This window comes from Elephantulus edwardii, unplaced genomic scaffold (assembly GCF_000299155.1).
Source record: "Elephantulus edwardii isolate Elephantulus edwardi_28Jun2011 unplaced genomic scaffold, EleEdw1.0 scaffold00005, whole genome shotgun sequence".
Taxonomy (NCBI): domain Eukaryota; kingdom Metazoa; phylum Chordata; class Mammalia; order Macroscelidea; family Macroscelididae; genus Elephantulus; species Elephantulus edwardii.
In genome coordinates this window covers 2,055,331-2,070,886 of record NW_006399755.1, presented here as the reverse complement: position 1 = coordinate 2,070,886, position 15,556 = coordinate 2,055,331, and the positions used below count along the sequence as shown (strand labels likewise).

General features: G+C 36.9%; 1 protein-coding gene across 1 annotated transcript in view; it reads left to right on the top strand.

Moving 5' to 3' along the window:
- The window catches only part of LOC102860280 (spermatogenesis-associated protein 6-like), a 137,071-nt gene extending 121,819 nt beyond the window's left edge, over nt 1–15,252 (top strand). Inside the window, exons 10-11 of the mRNA XM_006879802.1 lie at nt 11,740–11,831; nt 15,069–15,252. Of these exons, the coding sequence (XP_006879864.1) occupies nt 11,740–11,831; nt 15,069–15,252 (276 nt within the window). The remainder of the gene's footprint in view (nt 1–11,739; nt 11,832–15,068) is intronic.
- Nucleotides 15,253–15,556: the final 304 nt, after the last annotated feature.

Genomic DNA, 15,556 nt, shown 5'->3' with positions numbered 1-15,556 from the left:
GATAATTGGGATGGGAGTGTCAGAGACAGTGCGATTGGCACAGGACAGAGCGGAGTTTAGGGCTGTTGTACATAGGGTCGCTATGAGTTGCAAGCGACTCGACGGCACATAACAGCAACAACAACATGCTTAGAGTAATAATAAATTTTATACTTACAATAATAAATACTGAGACGTGACTTGCATTTCACATAGGTATTTAACATTATTTGAGACAAGATTTGAATTCATATTAACACTCTTTTAACAACTAAATTCTACAGAAATAATAATGCAAAGTACTACCTTCTGCACCTAAACCAAATAATAAGCCTAAACATAAGCATGTAAAAACATACAAACATGAGCCCATGGGTACATACGTGTTCAGAAACCAAGAAATAAGGAAGTACTAGCATATAAGTTAACAAATATTTTAATGATGATGTTGTTGTTGTTGATTGCCTTTGAGTCGAGTCACCCATGGACAAAAGGCCTAAAGCCCCTCTACATAACTATCAACATTTATCAAAATTAATACAGTTTCCAGAGGCATGTTATTTAGGAAGTGGATGCCACTCTTGCTTCTAAACTTGTCACAGCATTTTATTGTTGTTATGTGCCATTGAGTTACCTGCGATGTGTAGCAATCCTATGTATAGGAGCTCTGAACTCTTCCCTGTCCTGAGCCAGTCTCACTAATTCTGACACACCAAGCCCCGTTACCCCAGTTACTGTGTCAATCCATCTCTTCTGGGGACTTCCTCTCTTGCGCTATCCACCCTTCCAAGCATGATATCCTTTTCCAAGGACCTATCTTTCCTGGCCACGTGCCTAATGTAAGTGAAGCAGAGCTTCAGAATCCTAGCCTCCAAGGAGAGACTTGGTTTAATCCTCTCTAAGACAGACCAATTTGTTTACTTGGCAGTCCATTGTATTTTCAAGACTCTTCTCCAGCACTACAACTTGAAGGCATCTGTTGTTCTTCTGGCATCCTTAGTCATTGTCCAGTTTTCTGAAGCATAACAAGTAATTGAGAAGACCATTGCCTGGATTAGGTACACCTTAGTATTTAGAGTGACATTGTTGCTCTTCAGCACTATGGAGAGGTCTGTGACAGCAGATTTTCCCAGTACAATTCAACTTTTGATTTCCTGACTGCTGAGTGTTGACTGTGGATCTGAGCAAGCTGGAACTGCTAACAACCTCAATCTCTTCTGCATCTATTATGGTGCTGTCCCAGTGGTGAGAATCTTTGTCTTCTTGATGTTGAGCTTCAATCCATATTGAAATATATGTAAATGTTAGACATGGTGTTAGACCTAGTCATTCCATAAAGTTCTCACTCTTTTTACTATTTTTTCTTCTGATATCTAAACTTCCTATTCTGATTTAATCCTCTAAATTTGCCCAGTCTAGAAATGAATTCTTGACCATTGAGCACCTGGGAGGTTAGGAATGTTGACCTTTCAAGCAGTTCAGAATCCACAGCTAACCCTGGAACAACATGAGCCTGAACTGTTCATTTCTAATTATCTGCAATATATTTCCTGATGCTATTATGGTGAGCTTGAGTGTTACAAGTATTCACTTAACATTTCTAGTTGAGCACTTCATCTCCCCAGTAAATGATAAAAGAAAAATGAACTACTCAAGTAAAGGTGATTAGCATTACAGAGTATTTTAAGTTACTACTTGAAACACTTTGAGTGCACTGAAATCATGAGGGGGTGAAGGGAAGTCCACATACAAGTTATCCCACATAGTTCAATCTTACATTTTTCAAATATCAACCATGTATTGCTTTAATTTATTGTCAAAATTGTGAATAGCAATCAAGTTAAAACAGATAATTCTTGTTGGACCAGATTTGGAAAGGCAGGGAAAATTTAGACTATCCTGGAATCTGGGAGTCTTGAAGTTAGAAATATTCAAGGGTCAAATATTAAGTACTGTGGTAAAAAAAGAAATGATAAAACTTTTATAATATCAACTTTCCTCACTTAATTGTTAATCATATAGGAATTCTAGGAGTTTGGGCACAGTGGTGCTAAACCTTATAATTATTTTCATGTATCTTTGTTGTCAATTAATTCAAATGGAAAACAAAATATGGCTCTCTGTGTGTGTCTGTGTGTGTCTGTGTGTGTGTGTGTGTGTGTGTGTGTGTGTAAGGAGCTCTCTGATGGCCTAATGGCAAAAACCTGCACTGCAATCCCTAAGGCATGTGGTTGTTCGAGGCCACCAGCTGCTCTGAGGGTGAAGGATGGGCTGTCTCCTCCTGTGTGATTAACTGCCTCGGAAAACCCACTCAAGGGTCAGCTATGGATCAGTTCTGACTTTGTGGTACATAACAATAATAATAGTGTTCAAAATGCCTTTTATAGCCATTGAATTTTACTTTACCATGTGGATGGGTGGGAATATGCAAATAGGGCATGATAGCCTACCCACAAAGGTATTGACTAGTCTCACCACTCCACAAGGGAATTGGCTAGTTTCACCAGTCTACAAGGAGACTGGCTAGTCTTGCTAGTCTTTCCATTAAATTGAACAGATCCAGAAGCAGAAGGAGAAAGCATTGCCACCAGCAAAGCAGAAACAAGTATGGAGAGCATGCCCTACAGAATCAGATATTCCACCGACACCATTAAGAACAGCAGTAACAGCTAGATTTATAGCAACAGCAGCAGTGGCCAAAGTAGAGAACCAGAAGCCTGATGAGAGACACAATAAACCTTGGGATTGTCGTGCCTTTGGACCAGAGCTAAGAGCCTTTTGATCAAATTTGTTAGATGACTGGGGTGGGGTGAGGGAGGTTGTAGAGAGCCAGTATTGACAGGACTGATAACTTTGTAGCACTAGCCTAAAGCCACAAGGCTCAAGGCTGAGGTGCCTCTGAGAATATTCTGGAAGCTATCCTGACTGTATTCTGCTAATAATCTGAGCTAATAGCTTTTTTACTTTTCTAATATGGTTCTGTGTGGTCTCTGAGCTATTGCATCAGATTTTGAACTAGTAAAGCAGTAGTAAGATTGATCTTAGGATGAGTAGAAAAAGAGATGGGAGCATGAGAGATATGTCTGGCTTCATGGGAATTAGCGTTGATGCTGTTGGTGGGGACATCTCCTTTTTGTATAGTTAGTAGAGGTCAGACATGGCTGTCCCGAGGTGATTTAAATCCACTACTAACTTTATGGGAGAAAGATGTGATTTACAATCTCAGAAATCTGCTAGAGAGTCAGCTATGATTTGGTTACAGCTTGACAACAATGAGTTGTATATGTGTATATACACACATAATGGGTTTATATATACACATATACACCAGCTTCTAGTTGACCACCTCTCCTTTAATATGTAGAGACCCACTGAAAGGTCTTCATGTATGATTAATACTTTTTAAAAAATTTTATTAATTTTAATGAACATTTACAGATTAATACTTTTTTTAAGGAGATGAATTTGATAAAATTGTCATTAGTTGGCTTGAAGGGAAATAAGACTTTTAGATTAAATTAAAAAAGTATAAAGGAAGAATAAATCAGAAGAAGGCTATGTTGGTTTTTCAAGAAATATTATAGTATAGTTTTGACTATGTTGAACTTCTTGTTGCTAGGTGCTGTTGAGTATGTCTTATAATGTTGGTGTGTTGTTGTTGTTATTAGGTGCCATTGAGTAGAGTACACTCATAGCGACCCTATGAACAAAAGATCTGAACCTAGTCCTGTCCTGTGCCATCATCCCACTTCCTGACAACACAAGAGCCCATTGCAGCAGTCACCATGTCAGTATCCACCAGTTGAGTGTCTTCCTCTCCTTCGCAGACCCTTCCCTCTCCAAGAAATAGCACCTCCTGGCAACATGTCCAAAGTATGTGATGTGAAGCCTCATCATCTTGCCTCCAATGACCACTCCAGCTGTACCCTTTCCAAGGCATATCTATTTGTTCTCTTGGCCATCCATAATTAACTGTTACCTGACCTCATTTACAATCATTTTGGATGGGAAGCCTGTGTGTGGGCAAACAGGATCTGGTGGGTGGGCCTTTGTATTAAAAAGTCTGTTACTGTGTTTGGAGAGAAGTTATTCTAAGTGGTGCAGCACTTGTCTGTCAGTTTGATGTACTGTGATTAGTTGGGATTGCTTTACTATTCAAATCTTTTCAATTAATTACAAAAGGGTTTCCAATCATGAGTTGGTTTTGGTGGAGCTCCCTGATTAAGACAGACTGGGAAGCAGTATGGACCATCTACTTCCTAAATAAAAGGCTTTTGAAAAGTTATAATGATACTCTGTAAAATGAAACACATCTTGATAGTGTGCCATCCTTATAATCATTGCTCTACTTAATACCATTGTACGAACCACTCTGTCAGTCCATCTCATTGAAGGTCTTCCTCTTGTTTGTTGAAATTCTCCTTTAACAAGCAGTGTGTTCTTTACAGTCTAACTCCCCCTCATTTGTTTTTGATTCTAAGGAGCACTCAGTCTGCTCTTCTTCCAAGGCAGATCTCCTTGTTCTTCTGGCAGTCCATAGTATTTACATTATTCTTCACCAGAACTATAATGTAAAATCATCAGCTCTTCCTTACTTATTTTCCAGCTATCACAGTACTTGAAGTTACTGATAATACCCTGACTTGAGTCAGGTATACCTTAATCCTTAAGGTGAAATTTTAGTCCTCCTAGTCTTTGTTTTAGTGATTCCTTTCCTATATAATATTCAGTATATCTGCTGGTTTCTCTACAGGGAGAAATACATCAGCTCTAAAACAAGGACCTACTTCTAGTTGCTTTCAGAAGTCAAGCGTCCCCAGGATAAATGTGGTTGCCGCTGTCAGTTATCAGTTTACTACTGTACTTGTTAGGACTTTTCAGCTCTCCTCTGCTGTGTGATTGCAGATGTTTAAGTACCATGACTTTATAGCATGATCCATGTTGCTTTCAGTAGCTTTTTATTTACTTATTAGAATCTGAAGTGGAACATCATCATAATATTCTTTAGGCCTTAAGTTTTATCTCCTCAGCCTAGTGTGAGTCACAAAAATTTTTTATTTCTACCCCTCTTAGAAATGGTGTCTGCTCAGCATCTGGTCACACATTTCATGTTTCAAGCATGTTATCTTCATTAAATGTTAACACTACCTCCAGGAATTTATTTGCTTTTTGAGATTTCAAGTCTCTCGCTCTAGTGGATCTTTATCTCCTAAGCATCTTGAGGCTACTCTGCTTCTCAGAGTTCTGGCTGAGCTCTATTCCTTCTAATCCTGTGTAGCTTCATAAGTCAATAATATCGTAATTAGAAAATTAGCCCTATATCTGAGACCTCATAAACGTCATTGTGGTGGGTTTTTGGGTTTTTTTAACACTCCACTTTTACTGCCATTAATAGCTTTACTGGCTTTTTTCTGTGTTCCAGTAATTACTTATGCTCATAAACCTAAAAAAAGTCCCATATCTATGAGGATTCAAAGGCCATGGTCTCTTCCATTTCCTTTATTTCTAAGAAATTACTTTCTTTTTGTTCATGCCTGTTGTTGTATGCCATCCAGTCAGAACCAAATGATAATTGACCTTCCAGATAGCTTTTCTTTCTGGTCAGGTAATATGTTATCATGTGTATGTACCCCATTTTGTTTATCTGTTTAACTGTTAATGAACATTTTAGGGTAATGTCTATGTTGTAGCTATTGTGAATATAATACCTCAGTGAACACAGGTTTACAAATACCTATTTGTGTTACCATTTCCAAGTCATTTGGCTATATTTCTAGCAAAGGTGTTGCTAATTCTAAAACATTTAATTGTACTCATGAGAAACTACACCAGTTAATTGCTCAACCAGAATGAAAGAATACTGCATGATCTGAAATCAGGAAATGTGTTTGTCGAGATTGTTTCCTTTCACCATACTTACTCTGAGCAAATAATTTGAGAAACTAACTATAGAAAGACTATGTCATCAACATCAGATGTAGATTTATCAGCAGCTTGCATTCTGAAAATGACTCAACCTTGCTTGCAGAAAGTGATGAATACTTGAAGCACCTGTTGCAGAAAATCAAAGACTGCAACCTTCAATATGTATTCCATCTCAACATCAAGAAAACACAAACATTTACCCCTGGATCAATAGACAACATAATGATAGCTAGAGAAAAGACAGAATTTATCAACAATTTCATTGTACTTGAATCCATGATCAATGTCCATGGTAACAGGAGCCCAAAAAGCTAACATGCTCCAAAATGCTAAAGAGCAAAATTCCTCGTTTACATGGTACTGGATCCAAGCAATGGTCTTTTCAGTTGCTTTTTATGGCTCTGAAAATCAGACAATGGATAAGGATGACAGCAGAATTGATGACTTTGAATTGTAGTGTTAATGTATTGAATAGCCCATGGATTGACAAAGGAACAAACATGTCTGGGAGGAATAACAATCAAGGATGCTCCTTACAAGCAAAGATGGTCTCACATGCTTTGGGCATATTATCAGAAGGAACCAATTCTTGCAAAAAAGACAAGAGCATGTCCTTTGGGCCCAGAACCACTGTGCTGAAACCTCTTTCAGGACAAGATTGAGATAATATGCATTAGATCTCCAAGGAACACCAGCTCACAGATGTTGAATGGAAACAAGAATTTCTTCCTAAAGTTTAGCATAGATGAATCCTTCCTCCAGAGCTTCACCCTGAATTTATGCTACTACTCTCCTAAAGTGTAAGAGAATAAATTCTGTTTCTTAAAGCCATAATCTGTGTATTTCTTTTATAGCTGCAGGATAGGTCCAACCTCATTCTCTTTTGTTTTCTCAGCACTGTTGTTATGTAGTGTTGAGTCATTTGCAGCCCATTGCAACCCTATGTACATCTCTGAACCCTGCTCTATCTTGAGCCAACCACATTGTCTCTGACACACCTACCTTCATTTACCCCAGTCACTGAGTCAATCTGGCTCATCCAGAGTCTTCCTCTCTTATACTTTCCCTTCACCCTTCCAAGCATAATGTCCCTCTCTAAGGATTGGTCCCACCTTGCAACATGCCCAAAGTATGTCAAACAAAAATTCAAAATCCTTGCTTCCAAGGAGCAGCCTGGTTTCAGTCTTATCCAGGGCTCGTTCTCCGAACAGTTAATGTTATATTCAGTACTCTTCTCTAGCACCACAACTCCAAGGCATTAATTCTTCTTCTGTTATCTTAGTCATCCTTTGTCCAGCTCTCTAATGAATAGCAAGTAATTGTGAAGACCATGGCCTGAATCAGTGTATAGACTGTCCTGACATCTTTTCTCTTCAGTACTCCCTGACAACAGATTTTCCTGGCTGCTAATACCAAGAGTGTTGATTGGGGAGTCAAGCAAGCTGAAGCTGTTAACAATCTAAATCTCCACCATCTTATCATGATGCTGACAGTTGACCAGTGGTGAAAATCTTTGTTTTCTTAATGTTGAGCTTCAATCCATATTGAAGGCAGTTATCCATCATCTGCATAACACAGGTGGTTGATAAGTCCTCCTCTGACTGATGCCACATCCCACCTCATAGAGCCCAGACTCCTGGATTATCTGTTCTGCATATAATTTGGTAAGTTGTGGAGATAGGATATATCCCTGTTCTAGGATTTTGATTCTTCTCAGCATTAGCCACAGTTTTTTTTGTGATTCACACAGTCAAATATCTTTTCATAGAAAATGAAACACAGATATTTCTCTGATACTTTCTCTTTCAGCTAAGATCCATCTAACATTGGCTATAATATCCTTAGTTTCATTACCTTTTCTAAACCCAGCCAGCATATCTGGCAGTTCTCTGTTGATGTGCTGTTCCAGCCATTTTAGGATAATTTTCAGCTATATATTGTTTGCATGTGATATTAATGACACAGTTCAATAATTTCCACATTCTGTTGGGTCACCTTTTTTTTGGTATGTAAACAAGTGTGGATCTCTTCCAGTCAGTTGGCCAAGTAGTAGTCCTCCAGATTTCTTGGCACAACTTGGTGAGTGCATCCAGGACAGCATCCGTTTACTGTCATTTGGTATGCCATCAATTCCTTCAGAGCAGCTTGAACTCCCTCCTTCATCACCATTGCCTCTTGATCATATGTTGTTTCATTAAATTCTTCTGTGTCAGCCAGTTCTTTTTTGGTATAGTGACTCTGTGTATTCCTTCTATCATCTTTTGATGATTCCTGGGACATTCAACATTCTGCTAACAGCTTCCTTAAGTATTACAACTTGGAGCTTCAATTTGTTCTTCAGTTCAGTTCATTGCTGAGCGAGTGTTGTGATTTTTTTTTCCCATTGAATTTTCTTTGAACCCTTTGATCTTATTTGTATAAATATATTCCTGGACTTTAAATTGATCTCACTTATCTACATGCTATCCTTATACTAGTACAACACTGTTTTGCTTACTGTAGCCTTATAGTAAGTTTTGGTATTGTTGTCTGTCTTGCAGCTTTGTTCTTCATCATAAAACAAAATTCCTCATGATTGTACCATTAAGCAGCATCATAGTGAACACATTGAAGTTATCAAGAATTTTATTTTACTTACTTGGATCTACAGTCAACACTCTTAGAACAAGATTATTTAGATTTTTGAATTAATGATTCAAATGATTTATTATAGTGGGCAATTTTCTTTCAAAACACCTCTTAAAAGTATTAAAATGCTAAAATGTCATTTAAAGGGCTGAAGTAAGCCCTACACAACACATAAACTCAACTCATTGTCATCGAGTTGTAACCAACCCATAGCTGACCCTCCAGAAGATTTTTAAGGGGCTGTGAATCTCATGAGAAGAGATATCCCATCTTTCTTCCTTGGAGCAGCTGGTGGATTCCAACTATCTCTCTTTGGGTTGGTGGATTACACGTTACACGTTACTTTTAATCTCATATACATCCTAAAGCTAGACCATTAGTAAAAAACAACAAAGAAGAGTTAGTGCCTTTGAGTTTTTATGTTGACAGAGGATACTGAATATATAACACGGACTTCCGGGAGGATGAACAAATGTGTCTTGGGAGAAGTACAGATTGCTGCTTAGAAGTGAGAATGGTGAAACTTTGTCTAACATACTTTGAGTGTGTTCTAAGAAGATAGACATCATGCTTAGTAAAGTAGAAGATCAACAAAAAGCCTAATTACTGTTATAATTTGTGGGTTTAAGCGTAGCAACAATAAGGATGGCACAGAACCAAGCAGTGTTTCCTTAATTTGCATTTATAGTCACTCTTTGTCAGAACCCACTCAATAACACCTAATAAGAGTAATTATATATGCTATTCAAAAGAAAAGAGATGCAAAACATAATACCTCACTATAGAAAATAGAAGACAAGTCTTGCCATCCAATCACTAAGAACCAGAAAGCTGTTCTAGCTATAGTGATAGCTATTGTTTTGTTGCCTGCGACTCGTAGAGACCCTATGTACAAAAGCTCTGAAGCCTGCCCTGTCCAGAGCCAGTCTCACTGCCTCTGACATACCTACTCCCATTGCCCATAGTTATTGTATCAATCCATCTCATCCAGGGTCTTCCTCTTCTCCTGTGCTTTCCCTCCATCCTTCCAAGCATGATGACCTTCTCCAAGAACCAGTCCCTCCTAGCTGCATGCCCAAAGTATGTGAGAAGGAGCTTTAAAATTCTAGCCTCCAAGGAGAAAAAACTTGGTTTCACCCTCTCAAAGATGGCCCTATTTGTTTTCTTGGTAGTCCATAGTATTTTCAAAACTCTTCTCCAACACCACAACTCAAAGGCATCAGTTATTCTTCTGTCATCCTCAGTCATTATCCGGCTCTTTGATCCATAGCAATTAAATTAAAAGACCATGGACTGGATCAGGTTCACCTTAGTCTCTAGACTACCATCATTGTTTCTCAAACTCTGGAAAGGTCCCTGACAACTGATTTACCTATTGCAATTCACCTTTTGATTTCCTGACTTCTGGTGCCAAAAGGTTGATTGAGTAGAGCAAGCTATAACTGTTAACAAACTCAATCTCTTCTTCATCCATCATGGTGCTGCCATTTGATCCAGTGGTGAGAATCTTTGTCTTCTTAATATTGAGCTTCAATCCATATTGAAAACCGCAGTCCTTGGTCTTCTTCAGCAAAGCGCTTCAGGTCCACCTCAGTTTCAGCAAGCAAGGTTGTGTCATGTACGTAACGTAGGTTCTTGACGAATCTTCCTTCAATCCTGATGCCACATTCCTCCTCATAAAATCCATCCTCCTGAATGTTCTTTTCTGCATATAGATTGAAAAAGTATGGAGACAGAACTCATCCCAGACACACTCCCCTGTTGATTTTGAACCATGCAGTGCTTCCCTGCTCTGTTCTGAGGTTGACTTTTTGGTCCAAATATAGGTTTTGCATAAGCACAATCAAGTGTTCTGGGATTCCTATTCTTCTCAAGGTTAACCACAATTTGTTGTGATCCACACAGTCAAATACCTTTGCATAGTCATTGAAACACAGATATCCCTCTGATACTCTTTGCTCTCTGCCAAGATCCATCTGACATTGGCAATCATGTCTCTAGTTCCACAACCTCTTCTAATAGTAGATAGACGTTAAGGTACCAAAGTTCAAATGTTAACAGTTACTCTGTAATAACAAAAGTTTTAGTACACATGATACCATAATGATTTTAAATATATTTGGACATTTTTGAGATGTATTTTAAGCTTGCTCTCTTAATTATTGTTCAGATTTTTACATTGGATGCAGTCTTCTCTGTTTCATGCTGACAGCAAAATTTTCAAATAAATTTTCTTTATAATCCTATTCAGTGGGTTTTTAAAATATATTGTGTGAATAAACTCTCTATAAATAATGATCTTTACAGCAATTCATTTATATTTACTAATTCCTTTATAATAATATCTTTGCTGTTCTTGTTTGGCTCAGGAACCAAGACTTTGCCTAGGAATTGAGAAAGATATTTGCTATTAAATTTTATAAAATTAATACATGCATTTCATTACTATGACATATAGTTTGCAAAGTTATCTCTGTTCAAAATTATTTTTCTTGTGTCTTAAGAATTAGCTGCCAAAGGAGCTCTGGTGGCCTAGTGGCAAGAAGCTGTACTACAAACTCAGAGGCGCTTGGTTCAAAGCCACCAGATGCTCTGCTGGAGAAGGAGGGGCAGTATCCTCCTGTACCAGTCAGATCCAATTTGACAGTACAGACACAAAAAATAATGAAATTTAAAAAAATAATTAGCTACCAGTAGAAGCATAAATAAATACACATTTTAATTTCAACTACCTTGCCTTCATTTTGTCTTTGTGATTTACTATAATTTATGATAATTTTGTTGTTTCCTTGGTAAGTCATAGTTGTTAGAATGATCAAGACTGCATAGTTTTCTTAAATGCTTTTATTTGAGAATACAAGTATAGATTTTTTGTGATTATATAACACTGTGTGAGATAGTCACTACTTATGTTAAAACAGAATCCATCCCCATGCATTTGTTGATTCAAGAAATAGTTCCTGGTGCCTAGTCATTGATAAGCACTATTGGCAAAAGTATTATACAGCTTACTAGTAAAACTGCGTAGTGTTCATATTAGTGACAGAATAATAAATTGACAATCCACTCTTTTTGTTTCCTTCTTCAGAGATGTAAATATTTAATTAAACTTCTTTTAAATGGAAGAAGGGGGAAACATAAGGAAATGTTAGTGTCATTTTGGAGACATTTAGAATATGAATTAATGAAAATATTTAAATATTTCAGGATGAGAGAGACCCAGAGAAAGAAGAGGAACTGGAAATGAAAAGAGGTCTTTTCTGCAGGGACTCTGCCTATGATAGTGACCCAGAGTATAGGTATGTGCTTAGTTAATACAGTACGTAGATATAGTCCTCATGTTGTTGTTTACTGTAGAGTCAGAACAGACCCATAGCTGACCCTCTGGCGGGTTTTCAGAGGCAGTTAATGGTGGGGGAAGAGATCTCCCAACCATCTCCCACAAAGCACCTGGTGGCCTCCAATTGCATACTTTGGGATTGCAGTGCAGCTTCTTGCCACTAGGCCACCAAAGCTTGATATAAAAAGAAATTGTTAATCTGCTGGATTTATTGCACCTTTATATTGGCAGTTCATTTCTGCACCTTGTGGTTGTTAGCTCCCATTGAGTTGGTTTGACTCAAAACAAAATGCTATGCACAACAAAATGAAACCCTGGTGACCTAGTATTAGTGTTAGGCTGCAAACTGAAAGGTTTCTAAGGCTGGTACCAATAGATTTCTCTGCAGGAGACAGATGAAGTAGTGTCTTCCAGTTAAGATTTACAGGTTTAGAGGTTCTTTGAGTCAGATTCAACTGGGTTTCTGTATCTTAAACCATGTGAATCCTGTTACAAGATTGAAATAAAAATATTTTAATATTTACCTAACCTTTAAACTTTTCAAGGAAAACAAATATAATTAATATAAAATATATACATTATTATATATTATATATAAATATAAAAATAATTATACTTAAGGATTTAGTATATTTGCCTGACCTGTGAATCTATGCAATTAAGAATTATTTAAGAATGTGTTTTTACTAGCTGATGTTAGAGACTCATGTCTCTCCTTTCGGCCTTTGTAAGATAGCTAACCACCTATGAACATGCTGAGGAATTCTGCTTTAGATACTTCATACAGATGAGAAATGTGGCCCCAGATTCCTAGCCTAACCTGTTGGGAGTTGCATTGCCAACTCAAAGGGGATGCCTCTCTGGCAGTTTGAATCCACCAGCGACCTCATAGTGGAAAGATGTGCATTCTCCTTCCATGTGATTTATAGCCTCAGAAAACTCAAAAGGAGGTTAAGCTGAGTCATTTCCAACTCAGTGGCAATGAGCTTGAGTTTGAGTTTGAAGCAAGAGATGGCTTGGCCTTTCTTCAGAGTAATTAGTCAGTTGTAGATGAGTTTTCAGGAGAAGCAACCAAAGAGAAAAAGAGAAGGCCATACCTTAAGAAATAATTTGTATCCTTTATTTCTAGACATCTATTATCTAGAATATTATTATATTGATAAATGTTCTTATTATGGGTACCATTATATCAAATTCCAATTTGAGTAAGAAGTAAGTTGAATTGATAAAGGAAAGAGGCTTTGTGATGATACTTAAATTTTTGTGTACATAAAAATTACTAGGATTACATATTAAAAATACAGACTCCTTAGTTGACTTGGTCAGTAGAAGAGTTGAATGTATCATAAGTACTATTTTACACTTTTGAAAAATATAGTCCTTAAGTCAAAGTTGGCATTTCAAGTTTACCAAGAAAAGTTAACAGCTAAGCTTTTTATTAGCTCAGATGTGTATGGATGTCTCTTCAATAAAAATTAAACACGGTAACAGAAAAAATTCTTGCATGTTTGTGAAATCACTTTATAATCCTCATTTCTCTTGGATATCTACTTAAGCTGTTGAGTTTCAAAGTCTTTTATTAAATTATTTTGAACTGCAGAAGCTACTCAAATATAGAAGAAGAAAAAAAGACATAGCTACTAAAATAGAGACTACTGGGGAAAAAGCTAATGAAATAGAGAATAAACAAAGACACACCTTGTCCTAGGCCAAAAACTCATTTCCATTCAATTTTACTTTTCAAAGATGAGCAAATCGTCTTACTATCCCTGAGATTTCTATCAACGGAAGTCAAGAGAAGGGAATTTAAGGTCTCATCTTCTTATCATCCCTCTCAGACACCTAATCTATAACAAATATTTCAATTATTGAAGTAGGTTAATTATGTATTTACAAAATAAGTAAGTAAACTCAGTCTTTGAAGAAGTCAATATTTATCATAAATATGTTAGCCCAGGTTATAACTTTAGTATATTGAGAAAAGTATTATCAAGATTTCAAAAAATGTTTTCTTAACTCTTCCATTATAACCCTACTAGTCATAATATAAGGGTACGCTGATGGCCTAGTGGTAAGGAATTGCACCGTCAACTCACAGGCACACAGTTTAAATCTACCAACTGCTCCATGAAAGAAAGATGAGCAAAAAACCCCCAAATCCCACGTGATTTACTCCCTCTGAAAACTTGCTGGAGAGCTGTGAGAATAGCGCAAAACAAGAAGTCCTAATCTATTTTAGTAATATGTGTGCTCCTTTGTTTAAGACTCAAAACTATCGTGAGTCCATACTATTAATTCACACTCAGAATTTTCTGTCTTATTATTTAGCTTTTACTAATGGCTTGTAGTTTGCCTTACGACTCCATAAGAGCTGCGTGCCATTAGAAAGGCCTATAGAGCTACCTACAGATGCGCTTGCCCTTCCCTTTCCCTTGTGTACTAATTGAGCTGTCTTGGGCAACTTAAATTCATTGAGCATTTCTTTTTATAGCTTCTAACTTTAAGGAGGATAATCTGTAAGATTTCTGGGTAAACATTTTATGAAGTATCTTGTTTAGGGTCCTATATTTATTAACTGCTATGTTCTAGATAACTGGACCAGTTACTTTGCATATATTCTATTTTTAAGCAATAATTCACAGTTAAGAAAGCTCTGGTTTAAATGATTCGTTGTCATTACGAAGATTAATTGTGTAGAAGCCGTTAGCACTTACACTAACCATACCCAATTATTTGTATTCTGTTTTATCATGCAGCGCCTCTCTTCCCGGAAATTCATGTAGATTTTTCATTTCATTTTTTTAATTTTTTTTGTATTATTTTTATAATTCACATACATTGTGTTTCATGCATGCACACTGTGTTTTATACAGTCCTTCATTTAGATTATATTTTGTTCATTTATATTGTGGTGGTTTTTTTTCTCCCCTTAAAATCATCTTCCCAGTAACTGCCAGTGGCTTCATGCCCCATACCTAGTATCACCCTTTTAGGTAACCAATTTCTGATTTTTTAAGTTTCATACAACTTGTTGTTCAACCTCTGACTGTCATTTTTGAGGCACAAGACAATTTGTGTTTTATTTTTGCCTAGCCCTAGCAGAATGTCACACAAACCTGTATTCAATAATATTTAACTTTACTAGTACTGTCTCTAACATTACTGTTGTTTTTCATCTTTTATCCTTTTTTGATAGCTCATATCAACAACGGCCATGTGGTCCTGTCAATTTGGATGATGGCGAATACTGGTCTAACAGGGCAGCCACCTTTAAAGAAAAATCCCACCGACCTGTTTTTGAGAACAGCATGGACAAGATGTACAGGAACTTATACAAAAAGGCCTATAGTTCTGTTTCTCATACACAAGAAAACTTCTGAGGCCATCCATGATCAACTATGAGTTGTCCATGTCAAATCTCAATGAAAACATTTGATGTGATCAATATTTGTATTCTTTTTTCTTTAAAGCAGGTGGTTTTAAAGGAATAATGAGACCTGAATAGGTTCATAATTTCAAATAATGAATTATCATAGGCAGGTCTTTTTTTATTACAGAGGAACATTTCCTGAAATTCAGAGCGCTAATTTGATTGTGACAAAGTTTGTCTATTACATTTGTCTATCTTTTTGTTTTACTACCGAAAAATCAAAGAATAGGTTTCTCTAGAGATATTATTCTGCT